Source organism: Pinus tabuliformis, chromosome 5_2, assembly GCF_031772625.1.
Source record: "Pinus tabuliformis cultivar Carrire ecotype Pingquan chromosome 5_2, CPIR1, whole genome shotgun sequence".
Taxonomy (NCBI): Eukaryota; Viridiplantae; Streptophyta; class Pinopsida; order Pinales; family Pinaceae; genus Pinus; species Pinus tabuliformis.
Window position 1 is genome coordinate 115,793,557 of NC_142306.1, and position 20,042 is coordinate 115,813,598.

Consider the following 20,042-nt stretch of genomic DNA (forward strand, 5'->3'; position numbering starts at 1 on the left):
TTCAAGGAATTTGAGAGGATTAATTAGATCATCAAATTGATTTACAGATGTGATAGAGATGCGCAGATGCTTAACTACAAGTATCATTCCTCCCTAGCTATTTAAGGCTAATGCATCCAAGGAGTTCCTCAGGCCTGTAGAAGACATGCCATGCCAATTACATTATATTATTAGAATAAATGATTGATATAGGTAGTGTAACCCATAACAGTATGTAGGGGTTCACCCAACTGTAGAGAGCCCACAACAAACACGGAAAAAATGTTGCTCCCCACCACCTATATGTGCATTCACTTAATTAAGTTCACGTTATATGTTCTACTTCTAATCAACAGATGTCAGAAACATTATGATGCTGTAAGTCTAAAAAAACATCCTCTGACCAATAAAAGCAGCCCGAGCAACTAATATGACTATAAAAAAATATTTGTGACTAAAGTTACCTGACCCACTGGGGTAATGCTAAGTTACTAGAAAACGGATACGGGTACGGGGTTTGAAACGGATACGGCAAATTTTCAAAAAATCTGGATACGATACGGCAGGAAACGGCACATAATAAATATATAAAATAAATAAATATATATATATATATATATATATATATATATTAAAAATAAAAAATTCATATTAACATTCATATTTCATAATCTAGATTATCTGTATCTCATCATCATCAATTCAAGTTTCAACATATGCCATATTGAAGCAACGTTTTCAGTGTTCACTCTCCAAAAAGGCAGAGATTACCTTCTCATATCAAGCCAAGGGTTCCTTTTTTGCTGGCTAAATATATCTTGTTATCTGGGCCGAGTTTACCTCTTATTACTTGCTAGTCGAGTTTGCTGCTTTGTGGGCTGAGTTCTGCCATTTTAAATGGGCTGAGTTTTGTCCTTTTGAGGACCCAGTTCCAGTCTATTTCTGGAGTTCAAGATGCTACTAAAAAGGGGGTTTAGTCCCCTCTTGTTGTGCCATTCAAGCTGCCCAAGACCTCTGTTATTGGTGGCTGAGGATTTGTTTGGAAGAACTGTGGGTAATATTTGTTATCAGTCTTGCGTTTTTTGAATCTATCTTTTGCTAGACCAAAACAGTTCCAGTTAAAAGTTAAAACTTAAAAGCCAAGGGAGGCAGTCTTGCTTGTGTCTGCCTGTATCATGTCAACTATGTTCCAACTTCCAAGATGAAGATAATGCCAAATGGCAAAACCTCTGATTCTTTGTCCTTTTATGGTATAATGGAATGAAGCCATGGAATCCTTTGATTCCAGCATTGTTAATCCAGGTTTTCCTGTGTATTTATTATTAAAACAAAATGAACTATTTCCCTCTTCATGGATGTTTGAGCCATTTTAGAGCATTGCTGCACTGATCTCAAAATTTAAAAATTTGAAATAACCTTTAAGATATCTGGGGTGCTTTCATAGCTCTTCTTCCCATTTCAGTGACCAGTCCATTAAAATCTTCAGAGGACCATTTCATAAACTACTTTCAGATCATGTTCTTGTACTGTACAGTATCCCATCTTAATAACAGATTTTTAAAACTACAAGCGTTTCCAATTTCTGGGTCTAACAGACCAAAGCTCATTCTCGATAATTCATGTGCCTTTTAAGTTTTTACATGGTACTTTCCAATTTTCACGTCTAAAAGACCAAAGCACATCCTTAACAATTCCTGTCCTTTATTGCATAGCAGTTCACGATTTGCTGAAACGTATTGGTTTTTTTAAAATGGGAGGGTTTTTTCAGGAAAACACCTGAAAAACGGCTAGAAAAAAAACAAAACGTTTCCAAATCACCCAAAACGTTTTTTGGCCGTTTTTTTGCCGTTTCTGGGGTGGATACGTATCCAAAACGTAAAACGGCATTTTGGCCCTTCAGGCACCCGTTTCCGGTATCCTAGGGGTAATGACTTCACGAGGCCAAAGAGTAATAGTTCACCCGACTTGGGAAACTTAAGAACAAAAGAAAATAAAAATAGATAAAAGACTACAAAGAATATTATTTTCAATAATATCTATGTTCACAATGTCAATATAATGTAAATTTCAGTATAGCTCATTTCAAATCGTAGTATTCAAAACAGTCCAGATCGAATAGGTAACCGGTCAAACCAGTCAATTCATTAACCTCCATGACTAAATCGGCCAATAAACCTGGTTCATCCCATTGCATGCCTAGGGTTTGCAGCAAACCGGTCATAAACTAGCCCGTTTATGAAGGAACCAGCCGCTATTTCCATAAACAAGTTTGTTCGTCATAAACCGGTCGGTTCATTACCAACGTGATCGCAGACCAAAACTGGCCAGTTTTGTCATAAACAGGTCGATTCATTACCAACACGGACACAAACCCCACACGCATCAATTTTGGGCATGCGCGAGTGGTTTTGAGGGAAACTGGGGGCGGTTTCCCTTCATAAACAACCCCTCTGATCCTTTAAAAGCATGCATCCCTTCTTATTTTCCTCACACATCTCAACCCTAGCAATGTTGGCAATCAATGTTAAATCTTTCATTTTCATCCTTTTACTTAAATTTTTAACATTACCATGAAATGACTCGGGATGTTTGACAATGGTTTCGAGCTCATTGGATTTCATACGGAGAAACTACAATTTTAATCTCACTCAAAACCCAGCGGACTTAATGGTTTTCAGGATTTCAGAATTTGGGGGATTGCAATGTTTCCATTTGATTTTGTCATGCGTGAGGGTATGATATTGGCATTTGATCAAGAGCATGAAGCCCTTTAAGTACCTTGATGTTGGTGGCATTGATTGTTGAACTTCATTGATGTTGGTGGTATTGATTGTTGAACTCCTCTACCATGACCTTAACAAAAATGTACCCTTCACTCAAAGGAAAATAATTGGTTAGGCATGCTAAGCTTTTTCTACCATATTATAAGGTTGAGGAGATGAACCCTTCACTCAAACCAAAATCATTGGTTAGGCATGTTAAACTTTTTCAATTTCTACCATATTATAAGGTTGAGCAATCCAAGTCTGAAGACTTTGAGCTAGATGATGTTTATGTAGCTCTTGTTGATGATCCCATTTCTAGTAGTGTTGAATCAATGATGAGTTTCATTAGTGATCATGCTTATCAGTGATTTGTAGTTTTAATGTCTAGTTTTGCTACTACTACTACTATTATAGAGGTTGCAAAACAGCATGAGGAGTCCTCAAACTCTAAACCAGATGATGTTTATGCAGCTCATGTTGATGATCCCATGTCTAGTAGTGGTGATGAGTTTGATCATGATGAGGAATGATCATGTTGATCACCGATATGTAGACTTGTAGTAGGCCAATGGCCCCGAAGCTTGTAGCATTGTTTTTCGACTCTAGAGACCAATAAGAGCTTCATCAATTATGTATTTTGTTGTTGATATGTATTGCACTCAGTGCCATTTTCATATATTCACCTTTACATGGTATATAAATGACTAAACATTGCATATTTTGTCTCTATTGGTTTGGAAACATGGTTTTAAATCTTTAAAAAAAAAAATCATGTATTTTTTAAAGGTTGATTCATTAAGGCCTAGCCAGTCCGGTTTTTCCGGTTTCAGTTCAAAAAAAAGTTTTATGGGTGGACCGGTCTAGTCACCAGTTCCAGTTTTGAATACTATGTTTCAAATTACATATATGATACTCAATACAATAAAAGCGCATGGATTCTTGAATTTTGATGATTCACAAGTAGTATGTTGTAAAATCAGGTCACTAAAAAAAGCAAAATGTATGTCTTTTCCCTCGCAAGCATGACTTGCTAATACCATGAATCAAATTGACTCTTGTTTGACATGTAATCTAACACATGTTGGACTTGTTAGTCTGAATTGGACTCACAAGAGATGATTCTACTTGATTTTCTCAAAGAGTAAAGTCAGACTTAGAGATCAACTCCAACTCATAAGTGTCTGGTATCACCCCTTTGACAAATGGAAGTCGCTATGCTACAAATATTTTGCCAAAGAAAACACGGTGAACTTTCAGGTCATGCATCTCAGTTGCTTCCATCAAAAATTTCAATCACCAAATATAGCAATGTGCTTCCCATTCATCTCACCTTCTCACAACTCAAAAATCCAAACAAAGTGTTGAAATTTCTAGGGCACAAGCTAGAAATGATTTCCTTCCACAGATAACTACTTCCAATGATTTAGTTAGCATTAATTTCACATATTATTCATCCAACATCATCAAGTAGTTATGCAAAAGAAAATTCAACCATTAAAACATGAAAAAGAAGTAAAATAATCATGAGACAATGAGACAAGAGACACAAAAATTAGGCTCATAGTCCAATAATAGTCAAATTTGAATGACCATACTAGGCTCACAAGGGGGAACCCATAAAATTCCTTCCTAGTGAGAGAGAGAGAGTTCCAAATTTATCAATACATCAAAAATAACCATAGCAAGACAATAGCCAAACCAGTAACCAAGAACGAGATAAGTGCCAAGCCAATGTCCAAGCTCTCCTTCAAATTTTCGGCCCCCTTCTTCTGCTCCCAACTTCGCTAGATTAGAGATAGACAAGACAAGTTCAATATCCAAATGAGGAGAGATGATCTCCTTTATATAGCCTTCAAGTGGGCCCCCTTTATATAGCCTGCAAATAATATCTTCATGATGAAAATACCAACCATAGCTACCCAATTTTTCAACACTCCCTCTTAGTTAAGGAGGTACTTTTCATTTTGTCTCAAGATCAATCTTCTAAACCACTTCATAAGTCTCACAGCACACAGCCTAAGGAACAGATCACAAATGCAAGTCTCTCTCTTCGTCAGGATCAATCTCCCCGACCAATCCATAGGTCTCAAAGCACACAGTGTAAGGGAGAGATCATTAGTCTGAACATAAGGAAAGATGTATAGCATCCAACTCATCTCAATGCATCTCCCCCGCCACAAGGTCTCACAGCACAATGCATCTTCCCCAAACAAAAGGTCTTCATAGCACACAGCCTAAGGGAGGAATCATCAAGTCAATGCATCTCTTGGACCACAATATCCCACAACAAACAAACTACGGGTGGAATCATCAAGTCAATGCATCTCGCATACCACAAGGTCTCACAGCACACAGCCTACAGGAGGAATCACCAAGTCAATGCATCTCCCAGACCACAAGGTCTCACAACACACAGCCTATGGGAGGAACAATCTTTCCGCCCAATCTATTGGTCTCACAGTCTTAGCTTAAGGAAGATTCATGATGATATGTAATCAATGCTCCCTTTCCAAAGGGATTCTCAGCCATTCCAGTCTCTTCACATAAGCATCAACAACCAGCTTAATAGCAGAAAAGTAGCCATGGCGGATTTCTACACATTCTAGTGACATCATTCAGTTATTCATTCAGTTTTTGCCAGGGCGTTTCTCAAAAGCAGTCAATAAGTGGCTTCTCACAAAAGCAGGTATTAGTCAAAATATCAAAATCCAAAAGACAACAAGCGGCTTCTTACAGAAGCAAGCATAAGCAACAATGGTCGAATCTAGCAAACAACTTCTCACAAAAGTAGGCAACCTGCACATCAGCAGACAAGTACACCATAAGTGATTTCAACACAAGCTCCAATAGATCTGCAACCAGCTTCACAATTCAACTAAATTTCCAACTTTCATGTCATTTAGATCAACACAGTATAGAGTCAGCAATCAACAGCGGCTTCTTCAAATTTTCCTCAAGCAAGTGTCCATGGACTCACAGTCCATTGTGCCACAGCGTCAACACGGATTTCACCACGCTTGTGTCATAGTTTCAATCTTACAATAAGCTCCCTCTTAAACTGGATGAGGACCTCAGTGCTTATCAGAACCACTTCATCAACACATAGCAAAAAAATCACAAGCTCTTCTTCAGCAAATTTGAATTGTCATTAATCTTCAAGACATCAAACCATCATGGATCAAAACATGCTTCAATCAGGTTGATCTTAATTGTTCCCTCTGAGTCCAAAGGCTTATCCAATCATGATTCTTTTTGTCACTTTGTTCTTCCATCCTTTCAATGACTGCCACAACCTTGACATGTTCCTACAATCTTCACTGGGAGGCCAGGGAAGAAAAAATACAACCAAGCAATGCATACAAAGACAAGAGACTCGTAACGAAACAATAATAGAACCAATCAAGAAGGTACTTACCTCTTATCAAAGAGTTAATCTCATCCATGTCATCAAGAAATTGATCTCATCCACATCATCATCATCAAGTTGTCCACATCATCGAGTCAGTGTCATCAAGGAGTCCATATTATCATCAAAGAGTTGACCTTGTCCATATCAAGGAATGCACATCATCATCATTATTAAGGAGTTGACCTCGTCAACATCACTTATCAAGGTATGCACATCATCATCATTGAGGAGTTGACCTCGTCCACATCATTTTTCGGGGAATTCACATCATCATCATCATTAAGGAGTTGACCTCATCATCACCATTTATCCAGGAATGCACATCATCATCATCATTAAGAATTTGACCTTGTCCACATCATTTATCAAGGAGTGCACACCATCAACATCATTAAGGAGTTGACCTCATTCACATCATTTATCAAGGAGTGAACACCATCATCATCATCATCAAGGAGTTGACCACGTCCACATCATTTATCAAGGAATGCACATCATCATCATCATTAAGGAGTTTACCTCGTCCACATCATTTATCAAGGAATGCACATCATCATCATCATTAAGGAGTTTACCTCGTCCACATCATTTATCAGAGGGTCTACATCATCATCAAGGAATCCACATCATCAATAATGATTTAAAAACTAAAACAAAGTACATATATTTTTGAGAACTTGTCAACTCCCTCTTATTCTTTAGCCTTCTTGGGTCCTCGTTCAATTCATCAAAGAGTTAATATTGTCCACATCATCGTCATCAAAGAGTCGACATAAAGAAATCCATATCATCAAGGAGTCCATATCATTATCATCAAGGAGTTTGTTGGGTCCTTATAATACTAGTGATTACCCCATTACTATTATAGTTATACCCCTTATTTATACTGTTGTGCCCCTATTAACCCCTTATTGTTATTTTTGTGCCCCATAGAATCCCTCTATTGTTATTTTTGTGGCTTTATAATATTATTGTTAGGTCGGCTGAATTATATTGTGACTCCTTAGACTCCTATATATAGAAAGGAGGTTTTGTCATTTGAATCATCCAAGGATTGTTCATTTATGTAATGTAAAGGAGGTTGCCCCCTCGAAGAGGCTGAATTCTAAGGCATTGATCTATCTTTTCTATCTTTTCTTGAGATGGTTTCATAACATTTGGTATCAGAGCTTTGGATTCTAGGGTTTCTCTGCTCCAAACAGGTCATCGTGGCATTTTCGTTGTAACTTTTTTTCTATGACGTTTCAAAAGTTGCAAAAAACCTATTTGAGAAGAAATCGCGCTGAACCTTGGGTCCGAATTTCAGAGCTTTTCGCGCGATATTTTCGGAGATATGATCTGAGGAAGTTGGTTTTTTTGCAGACTCCTGAATTACATTCAAAACAGGTGACCTGGGGAAAATTGTCATAACTTTCTCTCTGGGAATCAGATTGAAATTTCGTAAGAAGGTACAGAAAGAGGACAGACTGTAGTTTCTTGTATATCATTTTCAGAACCAAATATCGAAAATTGTACACGTGGCACTTCATACTTCGCTCTTCTGGAAAGGTCTATAATCAGGTCATCTTGGGAGATTGTGCATAACTCTTTCTTGGAGAATCCAATTTGGATCAGACTGGTGGCATTGGAAAGAGGACATAGAGAGCTACTACAGGTCACAAATTCAGAACTAGATGATTGGAAAGTACAGAGATACATCAGAGGCAATATCCAGCTCCTACAAAGTGAAAAAAGGTGTGTAGATTTTTTTTAAATTTTTGCTTGCGCTTGGTTTGAAAATTTATTTTGAAGGAATTCAAAGGGCATAGTAGAGCATTATTATCGGTAACTGATGCCCCGAGGAAAGAAAATGCAAACACCTAGTAAGGAACCTGAAAGCTCTAGCATGACTCATGAAGAAGAGGAAGAAATGCTACATGATATATCAAAATTACAAGAACAAGTGCAACAATTGTCACGCTCACAAAAGTTAACAGATGCTAAGATAAATGGCGTGGAAGCTAAGATGGACAATTTGAAGATAGATTTGAACACAAATTTGAAGACAGGCATGGCAGATTTGAAGACAGATTTGACAAATTTTCTACAAGAAATACTTACTAATGGTGAAAAGGTAGTAAAGGAAACTCATGATGAGAACAAAAGAAATGTTAATCATGATTCCATAGACGCTAATGTTGGATCGAAGAATCACCATATTCCAAAAATCGATATGAGGAAGTTTGATGGCAAGGATCCCGCCACATGGATATTACAGATGGAGCAATTCTTCAATCTCAATAATGTCCAAAACACACAAAAGGTACGTATGGCAACTGTATATTTGGAACCAAATCAGTTTGTATGGTATCAATGGCTTTGTTCTCGTAAACAATTTATCACTTGGGCAATTTTTACGGAAGAATTGATAGCACAGTATGAGGACACAAAAAGCAACACTTTTTTTAGCCAATTGATAAGTCTCAAACAAAAGGGTTCAATAATGGAGCACATTGAGGAGTTCCAAAAATTGAACATAAGGGTAAAAGATATTCCAGAGGAGCATAGGATTGATGTGTTCATAGGGTCTTTAAAGGATAATATCCAACATGATGTTCGCCTTTGAGAACATGATTCATTAGAGAAGGCATTCAGGTTAGCAAGAAAAATGGAAATCAAAATTATGGCAACTAGGAAGCATACCACTCACAACTATAAAGACGGAAGTGTTGTTGCCCCTAGTCTTCCACAACCTACAAGGTTGACGCCACAACAATTGGAAGAAAAAAGAGCAAAAGGGCTTTGTTACAATTGTGATAGCAAATACACAAAAGGTCATAAGTGTGCTGAGAAGAAATTATTCTACATAGATTGTGAAGAGGAAGAAGAAAAGGAGCAAGAAAGGTCAAAAGAAGAGGATATATTCCAGGAACAAAGCCTAAATGAAGAACAAATAAATCCGACCATATCTTGTAATGCATTGGCAGGAATTACCACTCCTCAAACCATCAAGATAGAAGGACAAATCAAGAAGAAAAAGGTAATAGTGTTGATTGATTCAGGAAGCACCCACAATTTTATTCATTGTGGGGTAGCAAAAGAATTGAATTGCTTCCTATATCCAGCACCAGAGTGTCAAGTGATGATTGCAAATGGAGGAACAACAAATTGCTCTGGAAAGTGCCATAATATCAAGCTATCCATGGGAGAATATGTATTGACTAGCCCAATGCTTTCCATTCCAATGGGAGGTGCCAATGTTGTACTAGGAGTCTAATGGCTACAATCCTTGGGTACAATAGCTTTTAATTTTCAAGAACTTTTCATGAAATTTTCTGTAGAAGGAAAGGAAGTTGAATTAAGGGGTATTGCAGGGAAACCAGGAAAGATAATCAGCTCTAATGGCATGACTAAGCTTCTAAAAAAGGAGCAAAGAGGTGTAATTGCACAATTATGTTCGCTAGATGTTTCCACATTGGAATCATCTATTGCTCCAGATCTCCAAAAAGTCCTGGACAATCATTCCAAGGTATTTGAGACTCCCAAAGGTCTCCCACCTATGCGTGATCATGATCATGCTATTCATCTGGTTCCAGGAAGTGTTCCTCCAAACATCAGGCCGTACAGATATCCCTATGTCCAAAAAAGTGAAATTGAACGTATGGTTGCAGAAATGCTAGAGGTTGATATAATTCAACCGAGTCAAAGTTCTTTCTCAGCTCCAGTAGTATTGGTGCACAAGAAGGATGGATCATGGCGCATGTGTCCGGATTATAGGGAGCTCAACAAGCTCACTATTAAAGATAAGTTCCCCATTCCTGTCATTGATGAATTACTGGATGAATTGCATGGATCAATTTACTTCACCAAGTTGGATCTTCGTTCGGGATATCATCAAATCAGAATGAAGATTGAAGACATTCCGAAAACGGCATTTAGAACTCATGAGGGTCATTATGAATTTTTGGTCATGCCTTTTGGCCTTACCAATGCACCTTCAACATTTCAAGGTTTGATGAATTCAATTTTCAAACCATTCCTTAGAAAATTTGTGTTAGTATTTTTTGATGATATACTAATCTACAGCAAGTCTTGGAAGGATCATGTTGAACATGTTGACAGGTTCCTACAACTATTGGAGGAGAAACAATTATATGCAAAAAGATCCAAATGTTTCTTTGGAGTCCAGGAGCTGGAATATTTGGGTCATATTGTATCTCATGAAGGAGTTAAGGTAGACCCTAGCAAAATTAAAGCCATTAAGGAATGGAAAATCCCCACATCCATAAAGCATCTGCGAGGATTTCTTGGGTTGACAGGGTATTATCGCAAGTTTGTTAAGAATTATGGGAGAATAGCAGCACATCTAACAACATTATTGAAGAAAGATTCATTTTCATGGACTCCGGAAGCAACAAAGGCCTTTGAACATCTTAAAGAGGCAATGTGCCAAGCACCGATCTTAGCTACACCGGACTTCACAAAAACCTTTATTGTGGAATGTGATGCTTCAGGAAATGGAATTGGTGCTGTTCTAATGCAAGATGAAAGACCCATTGCTTTTGAAAGTCGACCAATCAAGGGAAAGTTTTTAAGCAAAGCTATTTATGAGAAGGAAATGTTGGCAATACTCCATGCACTTAAGAAATGGCGACCCTACCTAATGGGAAGACACTTCAAGGTAAAAACGGATCATGATAGCCTTAAATACTTTTTAGAACAAAGATTATCCTCTGAAGAGCAACAAAAGTGGGTCACAAAGATGTTGGGTTATGACTTTGAAATCATCTACAAAAAAGGGAAGCAAAATGTGGTGGCAGATGCACTCTCAAGAAAGGATGAGGATGTGGAAGCATTGTTGTGTGCCATTTCTATTATCCAACCAGATTGGATAAACGAAGCAAAGGAGGAATGGAAGAATGACGAAGAAGTGTGGGCACTTATTCGAAAGCTACAACAAGATTCCAGTACTTCTAATACATTTAGCTGGCAAAATGATTCGTTATGGTACAAAGATCACTTATACCTCTGTAAGAATTCCCAGCTAAAACAAAAGATTCTTATGGAATTGCACACTTCTCCCTTAGGAGGGCACTTAGGATTTTTAAAAACTTACCACAGGGTTAAGAAGGAATTTTTTTGGGATGGCCTTAAATCAGATATTCAAAAATTTGTGGCGGAATGTTTGGTTTGCCAACAAAATAAAGTTGAAACAATTAAGACACCGGGTCTATTACAACCTTTATCCATTCCAAGCCAACGTTGGGAGGAGGTTTCAATGGATTTTATCACAGGTTTACCCAAGTCTGAGGGAAAGAGTGTCATCATGGTGGTAGTTGACAGACTTACCAAGTATGCACACTTTTGTGCATTATCACACCCATTTAAAGCCAGTACAGTTTCTACTGCATTTATGGAAACAGTTCAAAAGCTACATGGAAACCCAAAGATTATTGTAAGTGACAGAGATCCCATTTTCACTGGAAATTTTTGGACAGAATTATTTTCTTGTCTTGGTACTCAGTTAGCTCATAGCTCATCTTATCATCCTCAATCTGATGGGCAAACTGAGATAGTAAACAAATGTTTGGAAGGATATCTTCGTTGCTTTGTATCTGATAAACAGACACAATGGGTCAAATGGTTGCCTCTGGCTGAATGGTGGTATAACACTTCCTTCCATACAGCAACAAAAATGACCCCATTTATGGCACTTTATGGGTATCAACCACCATCCATCACATCATATTTAAGAGAAAATTCTAAGGTTCAGGCAGTGGAACATCACATCGAACATCAACAACAAGTCCTCCAACTCTTAAAGGATAACCTCGTGTTGGCACAAAATAGAATGAAACAACAGGCAGATCAACATCGCAGTGAAAGAAGTTTTGATGTAGGTGATTGGGTATTCCTACGGCTACAACCATATAAGCAAATGTCCCTAAAGCAAGCTAAGAAGGATAATAAACTATCACCAAAGTATTATGGTCCGTACAAGGTGTTGCAAAAAACTATGGCATACAAATTGGAGCTTCCTGCAGCGTCTCGATTGCACCCAGTTTTCCATGTTTCATGTTTAAAGAAGGTTATAGGTGACAAGCTCCCAATTCAAACAATATTGCCAGAACTTGACGAGGAAGGAAAAATTATATTGGAACCGGAAGCAGTCACAGAAACAAGAACTCGACAGCTACGAAATCGATCAATTTCAGAGTATCTTATCAAGTGGAAGAACTTATCTGCTGAAGATTCCACATGGGAGGATGAGAATTTTATGCAGAAGTATCCAGAATTACTCAAGCGTTGAGGACAACACTTTTTTGAAGGAGAGGGGCATGTTGGGTCCCTATAATACTAGTGATTACCCCATTACTATTATAGTTATACCCCTTATTTATATTGTTGTTCCCCTATTACCCCCTTATTGTTATTTCTGTGCCCCATAGAATCCCTCTATTGTTATTTTTGTGGCTTTATATTATTATTGTTAGGTCGGCTGGATTATATTGTGACTCCTTAGACTCCTATATATAGAAAGGAGGTTTTGTCATTTGAATCATCCAAGAATTGTTCATTTATGTAATGTAAAGGAGGTTGCCCCCTCGAAGACGCTGAATTCTAAGGCGTTGATCTATCTTTTCTATCTTTTCTTGAGCTGATTTCATAACAGAGTTCATATTATTATCAAGAAGTTAGGGTTTCTTCTTTCAAACGAACATAATCAATGCTAGGATTTGGTCCATTTTCATCTCCAAGCACCACCTAGGGTTTATAAACCATAAACAATCAAATGTTAGTAATTATTAAAACAATAAAAGAAATACAAGATACTTATCTTTTGAGCTCAAGACAACATTCTCTTGATCTTAAATTTTCTTGAATCCAACCTACAAATCAACGTTAACAAGATGTCAAAACCTTTAGGAGCAAGGGTTCCTTCTTAAGGAGAAGCAATTAATCCACAGGCCCTGGGCTTTCTATTTTCAACCCTTATGACTTGATAGGGTTTTAACTTCAAACCCTAATGATCTTACAAACCATACTGCTCATCTTCATAATTCATTATCGCATTCTATTTCAACTTCATCATAATTGCTATCAAACAAGGGATATGACCATACATTCCAAGTTATTCTTGTTCACCTCAATTTCAATCTTCCTAGGATTTTGTAATCTTAACCAATTTTAAATCCGTCAGCAATGTTCTTTAGATCAAGAAATTTATTTTGTCACAATTGTAACAACAGCATAGGTCCATGCAATGAATTCCATCGATCAGGGTTAGGCTTGCTCATGCTAGCACATTGTTAAGCAGCATCCACAGATCCTTGAAATTTTAACGCAGTGTTCTAAAGCTATTTTGCAAGCCACCCATCATTGTTGATACCTCTTCATAATAGTGTTTCAACATAAGATAATTTTAAGTATTTGGACATATTTCTGGCATTACAGTTTAATGCAAATTCTATTATTTTACATAATAGCTTATGACAGAGAGAATTAGGTTGGCTTACTTGCAGAGCATGGCCTCCTTTTAGAGAATTTTGTTCTTCTTATATATAAAAGAAACATCAATCTTCAGGAGACAATCAAGCTTGAGGGCTTATAGGTCACATCAATAGGATTCTTGACTTCTTTAGTGATTAATATCTCTTCATAATAATGTTTCTACATAAGATAATTTTAAGTATTTCGACATATTTCTGGCATTAGATTTTAATGCAAATTCTATTATTTTTCATAATAGCTTATGACAGAGAGAATCAGGTCGGCTTACTTACAGAGTACGGCTTTCTTTTAGAGAATTCCGTTCTTCTTATATATAAAAGAAACATCAACCTTAAGCAGACAATCAAGCTTGACGGCTTAGGTCACATCAATAGGAGTCTTGACTTCTTTAGTGATTGACACATGATACCTCAAACTTTAAGTACCTCAGAGACGACTAAAGGAGGAGACTCAAACTTTCTGGACATTAACTTGCACTTGAGTAGCAATATTTGGGAGTTCAGCACTTACCTTAGAGGGTTTGTGTGCAACTCGAACAACAGAGTATGGAAGCTTTAGAGATCTTTGACGATTTGATTGCCTCAATTGTATACTCCATTGCATAGTTCCACAAATGTATATGGCCTCAAGCACGAATTCTAGAGATCACGAGATACGTTTAACTTCATAGTTGGCTACAGAGAGAGATCTTTAGATTATAATGGATGTCTTAGAGTTCGCAAAAGAGATTGTCAGAGGAAACTCATGTATCATTCAGATGAAGCTTGCATAATCCATAGAGATAGAGCATAAGAGACTCACACAAAAGGAATCTCATACATTCAACTACTTTAATTTGGCATGTGATGTATAGACTTAAATCATGAGCCGAGTGCCATCATGACATGGACTAACCGCCTCTCATGGATCCTTATCTCTGGCGATGCGATTGTTGACTAACACCTACAGGTTTTGGTCTAACGGGAATCGTGATTCCTAACAACTTCCATAATGCAATGAGCCTCAGAAAACTTGCATACCAAGCCACAGAGAGGTCTGTAATATGGTCACAGAAAACTCGCATAGTAGAGACAACAAGATGTCATAAGCAATATTACAGACCTTCGCATGAATAGGTACTATAGAAAAAATTCAGCTCTCATTTGACAACAAATATAGAACAGTGGATCTCGTATAGTCATAAATAATGGAGCCACAGAAGATCGTATGTCATAAAAGAATAGTGCCATGAATGCAATAGAGAATATAACAAATAATAGTCCATAGAAGAGTTCGCATACAGAGAATACATGCTACAGGAAATGCGCATAACAAAGATGCCACAGAAAAAGAGTTCGGATCACATGTGCAAATGCTTCCACAGGATCGTTCTTATAGAGGTATGCGAGCTTACAAAAGTCCTATGATTCGACCCATCTCCAGATCAAACAGAACCATAAAGACTCGGATCATATCACAGATAATTTCCACAAACTTCAGACTTCGGTGGTATTACCACATACTTCAGCCTTAAATGATAAATGAGACCTTTCGGAAAAGAAATTTGGCCTTCCTATAGTCCTTCAGATGCTTCAGATTGAACATAGAGAAGGAGGCTCGAATGACTTGTCTCAACTGCTCAACGAACCAGCTCTGAAACCATGTTGAAATTTCTAGGGCACAAGCTAGAAATGATTTCCTTCCACAGATAACCACTTTCAATGATTTAGTTAGCATTAATTTCACATATTATTGATCCAACATTATTGAACAGTTCTACAGAAGAAAGTTCAACCATTAAAACAAGAAAGAGCAGTAAAATAATCATGAGACAGTGAGACAAGAGACACAGAAATTAGGCTCACAGTCAAGGCAAAACCCACAAGGGGAAAACCCAGAAAAGTCTTTCCTCATGAGAGAGAGAGTTTCAGATTTATCAATACATCATAAATAACCATAGCAAGACAATAACCAAACCAGTAACCAAGAACAAAATAAGTGCCAAGCCAATGTCCAAGCTCTCCTTCAGACTTTCGGCCCCCTTCTTCTGCTCCCAACTTCTCTAGATCAAAGATAGATAAGACAAGGCCGATGTCCAAATGAGAGATGATCTCCCTTATATAGCATTCGAGTGGGGGTCGAATGGGTGCCTCTTAGGGGCCCAGCCGACCTACACAAAATGAGGCCAACTTGTAAATTTTAGAGGCAACAATAAAAATACAAATTTTTTATTTTCATGATGAAAATACCGACCATAGCTACCCAATTTTTCAACACAGATCTCACATAAATGCCCTTTAAAAGAAGTCATCCTCGAATATTTGCAAGATAATTCAAACAACATGCCAAACTACAAAAAGAGCCACATATAGCAACAAACAGAATTTGGTGCTACTTTGCTAATATTCGGGTCAAGTCTTATAAGTTTACTATTAATTCCGTGCATAGAAGACATACAAGACTTGTTAGCTTGTATTTTACCTGAAAGCCAGAATGTTAGCAATCATATTTAACACAAAATTATAAATATTTAACACAGGTGATATTTCTAGCTATATTTAAGTTCAAAAACAGTCATTTTAAATCAGAACAGAAACTTCTATTGAAAAGAAACAGCTAACTATTAGAACTAGATTCAAGACAGATATGGACCAGTAATGCCTGATGTTAAAAGAGAAACTTCAGACAAACATCTATGTTTGTAAACAAGATGCTTAGACTATTTAGTATTACATGCTACTAGCTAAACATGAAGAAAACCCAATTGGGTTGCTTCAGTGCACAAGTACAGCAGCACAAGAAGCCATATTTATATCCCATAAAAGTTTCAATGTAATCTCAACCATTAAGAAAATTAAAATTTTAGAATAAGAAATGCTTGTAACCCATTGAAGAAGGAAAAATTGGAGCAAAGTCAAAATCAGGAATCAGCCTATATAAATTCCACCTACCTCTTTTCATATTCTAGAGATACATTGCAAGTCAATATGTAGCAATTCTCCACTCTTTTCTTCATGTCCGGATGTCGGGCTCCATGATCAAGGACCAAGCCATTAACCTAACAAAGCATAAAAGCATAAATCTCTCTATCTGGCATTAAACACATTGTCAACCACAGGTCAATGCACTAGAAAAGGCAGAAATTTGTTAAAAAGGACAAAAATAAAAAATTAAACATATTAACTGAAAAGGTACACCAGACTAAAACAGAGGATTTGCTCCCTACACACTTGTAAAATTTTTGTGCTGATGAAGTTCAACCTTTCCCTAATCTCATTATCACTGCTTACATAAGAACTATTCACTTGGTTCAAGATGTGATCAAAGTTGGGACAGAAAGATATCATTTGAAGGCTATCCATTTCTCAGATAACTAAAACTTTCCTTACGTTCAGGTTTCATTTATTTTTTCTGTTGCCTAGGGAGATGGCTGTAAATGTTTTTCGGGCAAGGATGCAGCAATGTGGAGAAAGAGAAAGAGCAGCAAGACTGCATTCCACATTACTAATGCGAATATGTGGAAATGCAGATAAGGGAAAAACAACTCAGGCTTACCAGTGTCTAGTCCACAAATACTCCATCCATTCATACTACTTTTAATTTTGATTTTAAAATTCACATGTCTCAACGGTTTCTTGTTTCCAAAGTAGCCATTTCAATAGTTACTGTGCCTTCCCTGTACATCCACACGTCTTTTGTTCCAATGGGAAAATAGTCAGTGAACCAGTATTAAGTATATAGGTAAGCCATTTACCATTACTGCTTTTCACATTCACACATCGCAACAGTTTCTTTTCTACAAAATATCCATTTAAACAATTGTTGTGTCTTCTATGTACCTAAGCACGTGCCTTCTATTTCAATTGGAAAATAGTCAGTGAGCCAGTATATAGGTAAGACATTTACTATTACTGCTTCTGAAAGACTGAATTTCTACTGCTTCTCACAGACTGAATTGCTGTAAAAGGTTGTTTTATTGATGCAACTTTACAGACAGCTTTTCTTCTATTACAATGATAAACCAATAGTCCAAACGAGCGGTTGAGATTACCAGCCACTAGCATTGATTTAGTATATTGTTTTTAACAAATTCATAATCAGAACCATTTCTTATTTACAAAGTAGATCTGTAGACACCCGGATTCCAAACAATTACTTTATTTCTATAACCTCAGATGCTCAATCAAAATCAATTCTGGTTAAAGTGCACCTAATTCCAACTCTATATCTTTGCTGAAATTTCCTTCTAAAAGCTCTAAGGAAAATCCAGACTCTTTGAGAGGTCACAATCAGTAACAAGATAAGAAAATTGCAGCTGCTTAATCAAATTTTGAGTTTCTTGTTGACAAAAGTAACTAGTTTCAGTCTTCATAATTTGTACCATTATGTATTTATCAGTGTTACAGGAGTCTCCGATCACTCGCGAGTACTCGCGATTCCGACTCTGATCTTCAACCAAATGAGCCAATCTGAATCTCGGCGAGTCAAACTCATGTTGACCGAGTTTGACTCGTGGTTAACGCGAGTTTGACTCGCAATTTCGGCGATTTGTAGAGGACTCGACGAGCCACTTTGATTCATAGGTTAAAAGTCCGCAGGGTTTTATTTTGTGGTTTCACTTTCATTTCTTCTTGCCACCCGCCGCGCTTGGTGTTTGCTTTCATTTCTTCTTGTTGCCCGCCTATCCAGAGATGTCGTGGATCAAATGACGCCATTGTCACGTTCTTCCGTCATTGTGTGCACTTCAACTTCAATAAACATGAACCCTTTCTCTAATTCGTCAAGGTCACAATGGGTTTTGCTGGTCAGATTTATGTATATAATGTTAGGCAGTCGACTTCATGTATTAGGCAACAACTTTAGCATTGGTTGGATTGCTTGTCTTACCAGACTACGCGACTTTCCAGGTTTTCTATGCCTTAGGTCTAGCCACACTACCTTTCCCCCACCCAAAGTGTCACCTAAGTGAAACTATGGGTCCGCTTACCAAACACAGACTACTTGCCCCAATGCTCATGCCAGTAGCTATTGACTTCACTGGTATATGTACATATTTGTGGCTACTCCCCAATGGTCAAGCAACGTTCTTTTCCTTAAAAAATATCATTTTGAATAAAAGAAACTAGTTGTAGTTTGCTAAAGTTCTATATCGTTTTGAATAAAAGCAAATCGTTGCAGAATGTTGGAACTTTACAAGGACCTATAAAATGAAGCAATTCCTTGAATTCATTTGTTGTCATCAAGTGCATAAGTGATCTACCAATGAGTATAATGCACTATCAATCCAAACTCAGGAGCAGGAAGAAGGTGATGTGATCAGCTCCACTATTTTATGGTACGAGGTCCTTCATCCTACATTTACCATATATGGATAAGTACCATTAAGATATATTTATCCATATATGGGTGTTTAAAAGTCATGCAACTGTAACCCCAAGTAAGATTTTAGCAGTGTTCCATGGGGACGCGTCCCCCAGGGTCGGGTGCGCGCACCCCTCGCACCCCACGCACCCGGGACAGGGGGGCGTCTGGGGAAACGTTTCCCCACGTCCCCCTTTTGGGGAGATGTGGGGAGACGCAAGGGGGGGCGTTTCCCCAATGTGGGGGACGCAACTCCCCAGGCGTCCCCCCTTAAATTTGCTTGTAAACAATGATTTATGATAGGGAAAACGTAGTATTTGACCATGTTTCCCTACTAATGCTATGCTATTCATGGTAATGTTAAATTCTTAAAGTAAAAGTGACATTCTCCTTTATCCTTCATTTTCATCATTTTACTTAAATTTTTAACATTACCATGAAATGACTCAGGATGTTTGAGAGTGGTTCTGACCTCATTGGATTTCATATGGAGAAAGTAGAATTTTAGATCTCACTCAAAATCCAGCAAACTTAACAGTTTTTCAAGAATTCAAGATTCGATGGAGTGCAATGTTTCCATTGCATTTTGTCACGTACAAGGGTATGGAATTGGTATTTAATCAAGAGCACCAAGCCCACTGTGTACTTTAGAGTGACTTTTAGACTCATCACTCCATTATTTTTGAGTTTTAATTATATCAATTTACTATTCCAGTCTTTAGATCAATTTTTCAAGAATTCAGGATTCGATGGAGTGCAATGTTTCCATGGCATTTTGTCATGTACAAGGGTATGGAATTAGTATTTAATCAAGAGCACCAAGCCCTCTGTGTACTTTAGAGTGACTTTTAGACTCATCACTCCATTGTTTTTGAGTTTTAGGTATATCAATTTACTATTCTAGTCTTTAGATTTCAGTATCTATTATAGTCTATTTTGCATAGTACAAATTAGATTCTAGAATGATAAATAATGAATTTTAATTTTAAATCAATTTAGAATCTAGAATGATGAATGATGAATTTAATTTTTAAATCAATGTAGATTCGAGAATGATG

General features: G+C 37.4%; 1 protein-coding gene across 1 annotated transcript in view; it reads right to left on the reverse strand.

The window, feature by feature from the left end:
* LOC149157766 (T-complex protein 1 subunit zeta 1) overlaps positions 1 to 20,042 on the reverse strand; it is a 156,098-nt gene that overhangs the window by 36,967 nt on the left and 99,089 nt on the right. The window contains exon 7 of the mRNA XM_089435995.1: positions 16,575 to 16,681. Coding sequence (XP_089292121.1) covers positions 16,575 to 16,681 — 107 coding nt within the window. The remainder of the gene's footprint in view (positions 1 to 16,574; positions 16,682 to 20,042) is intronic.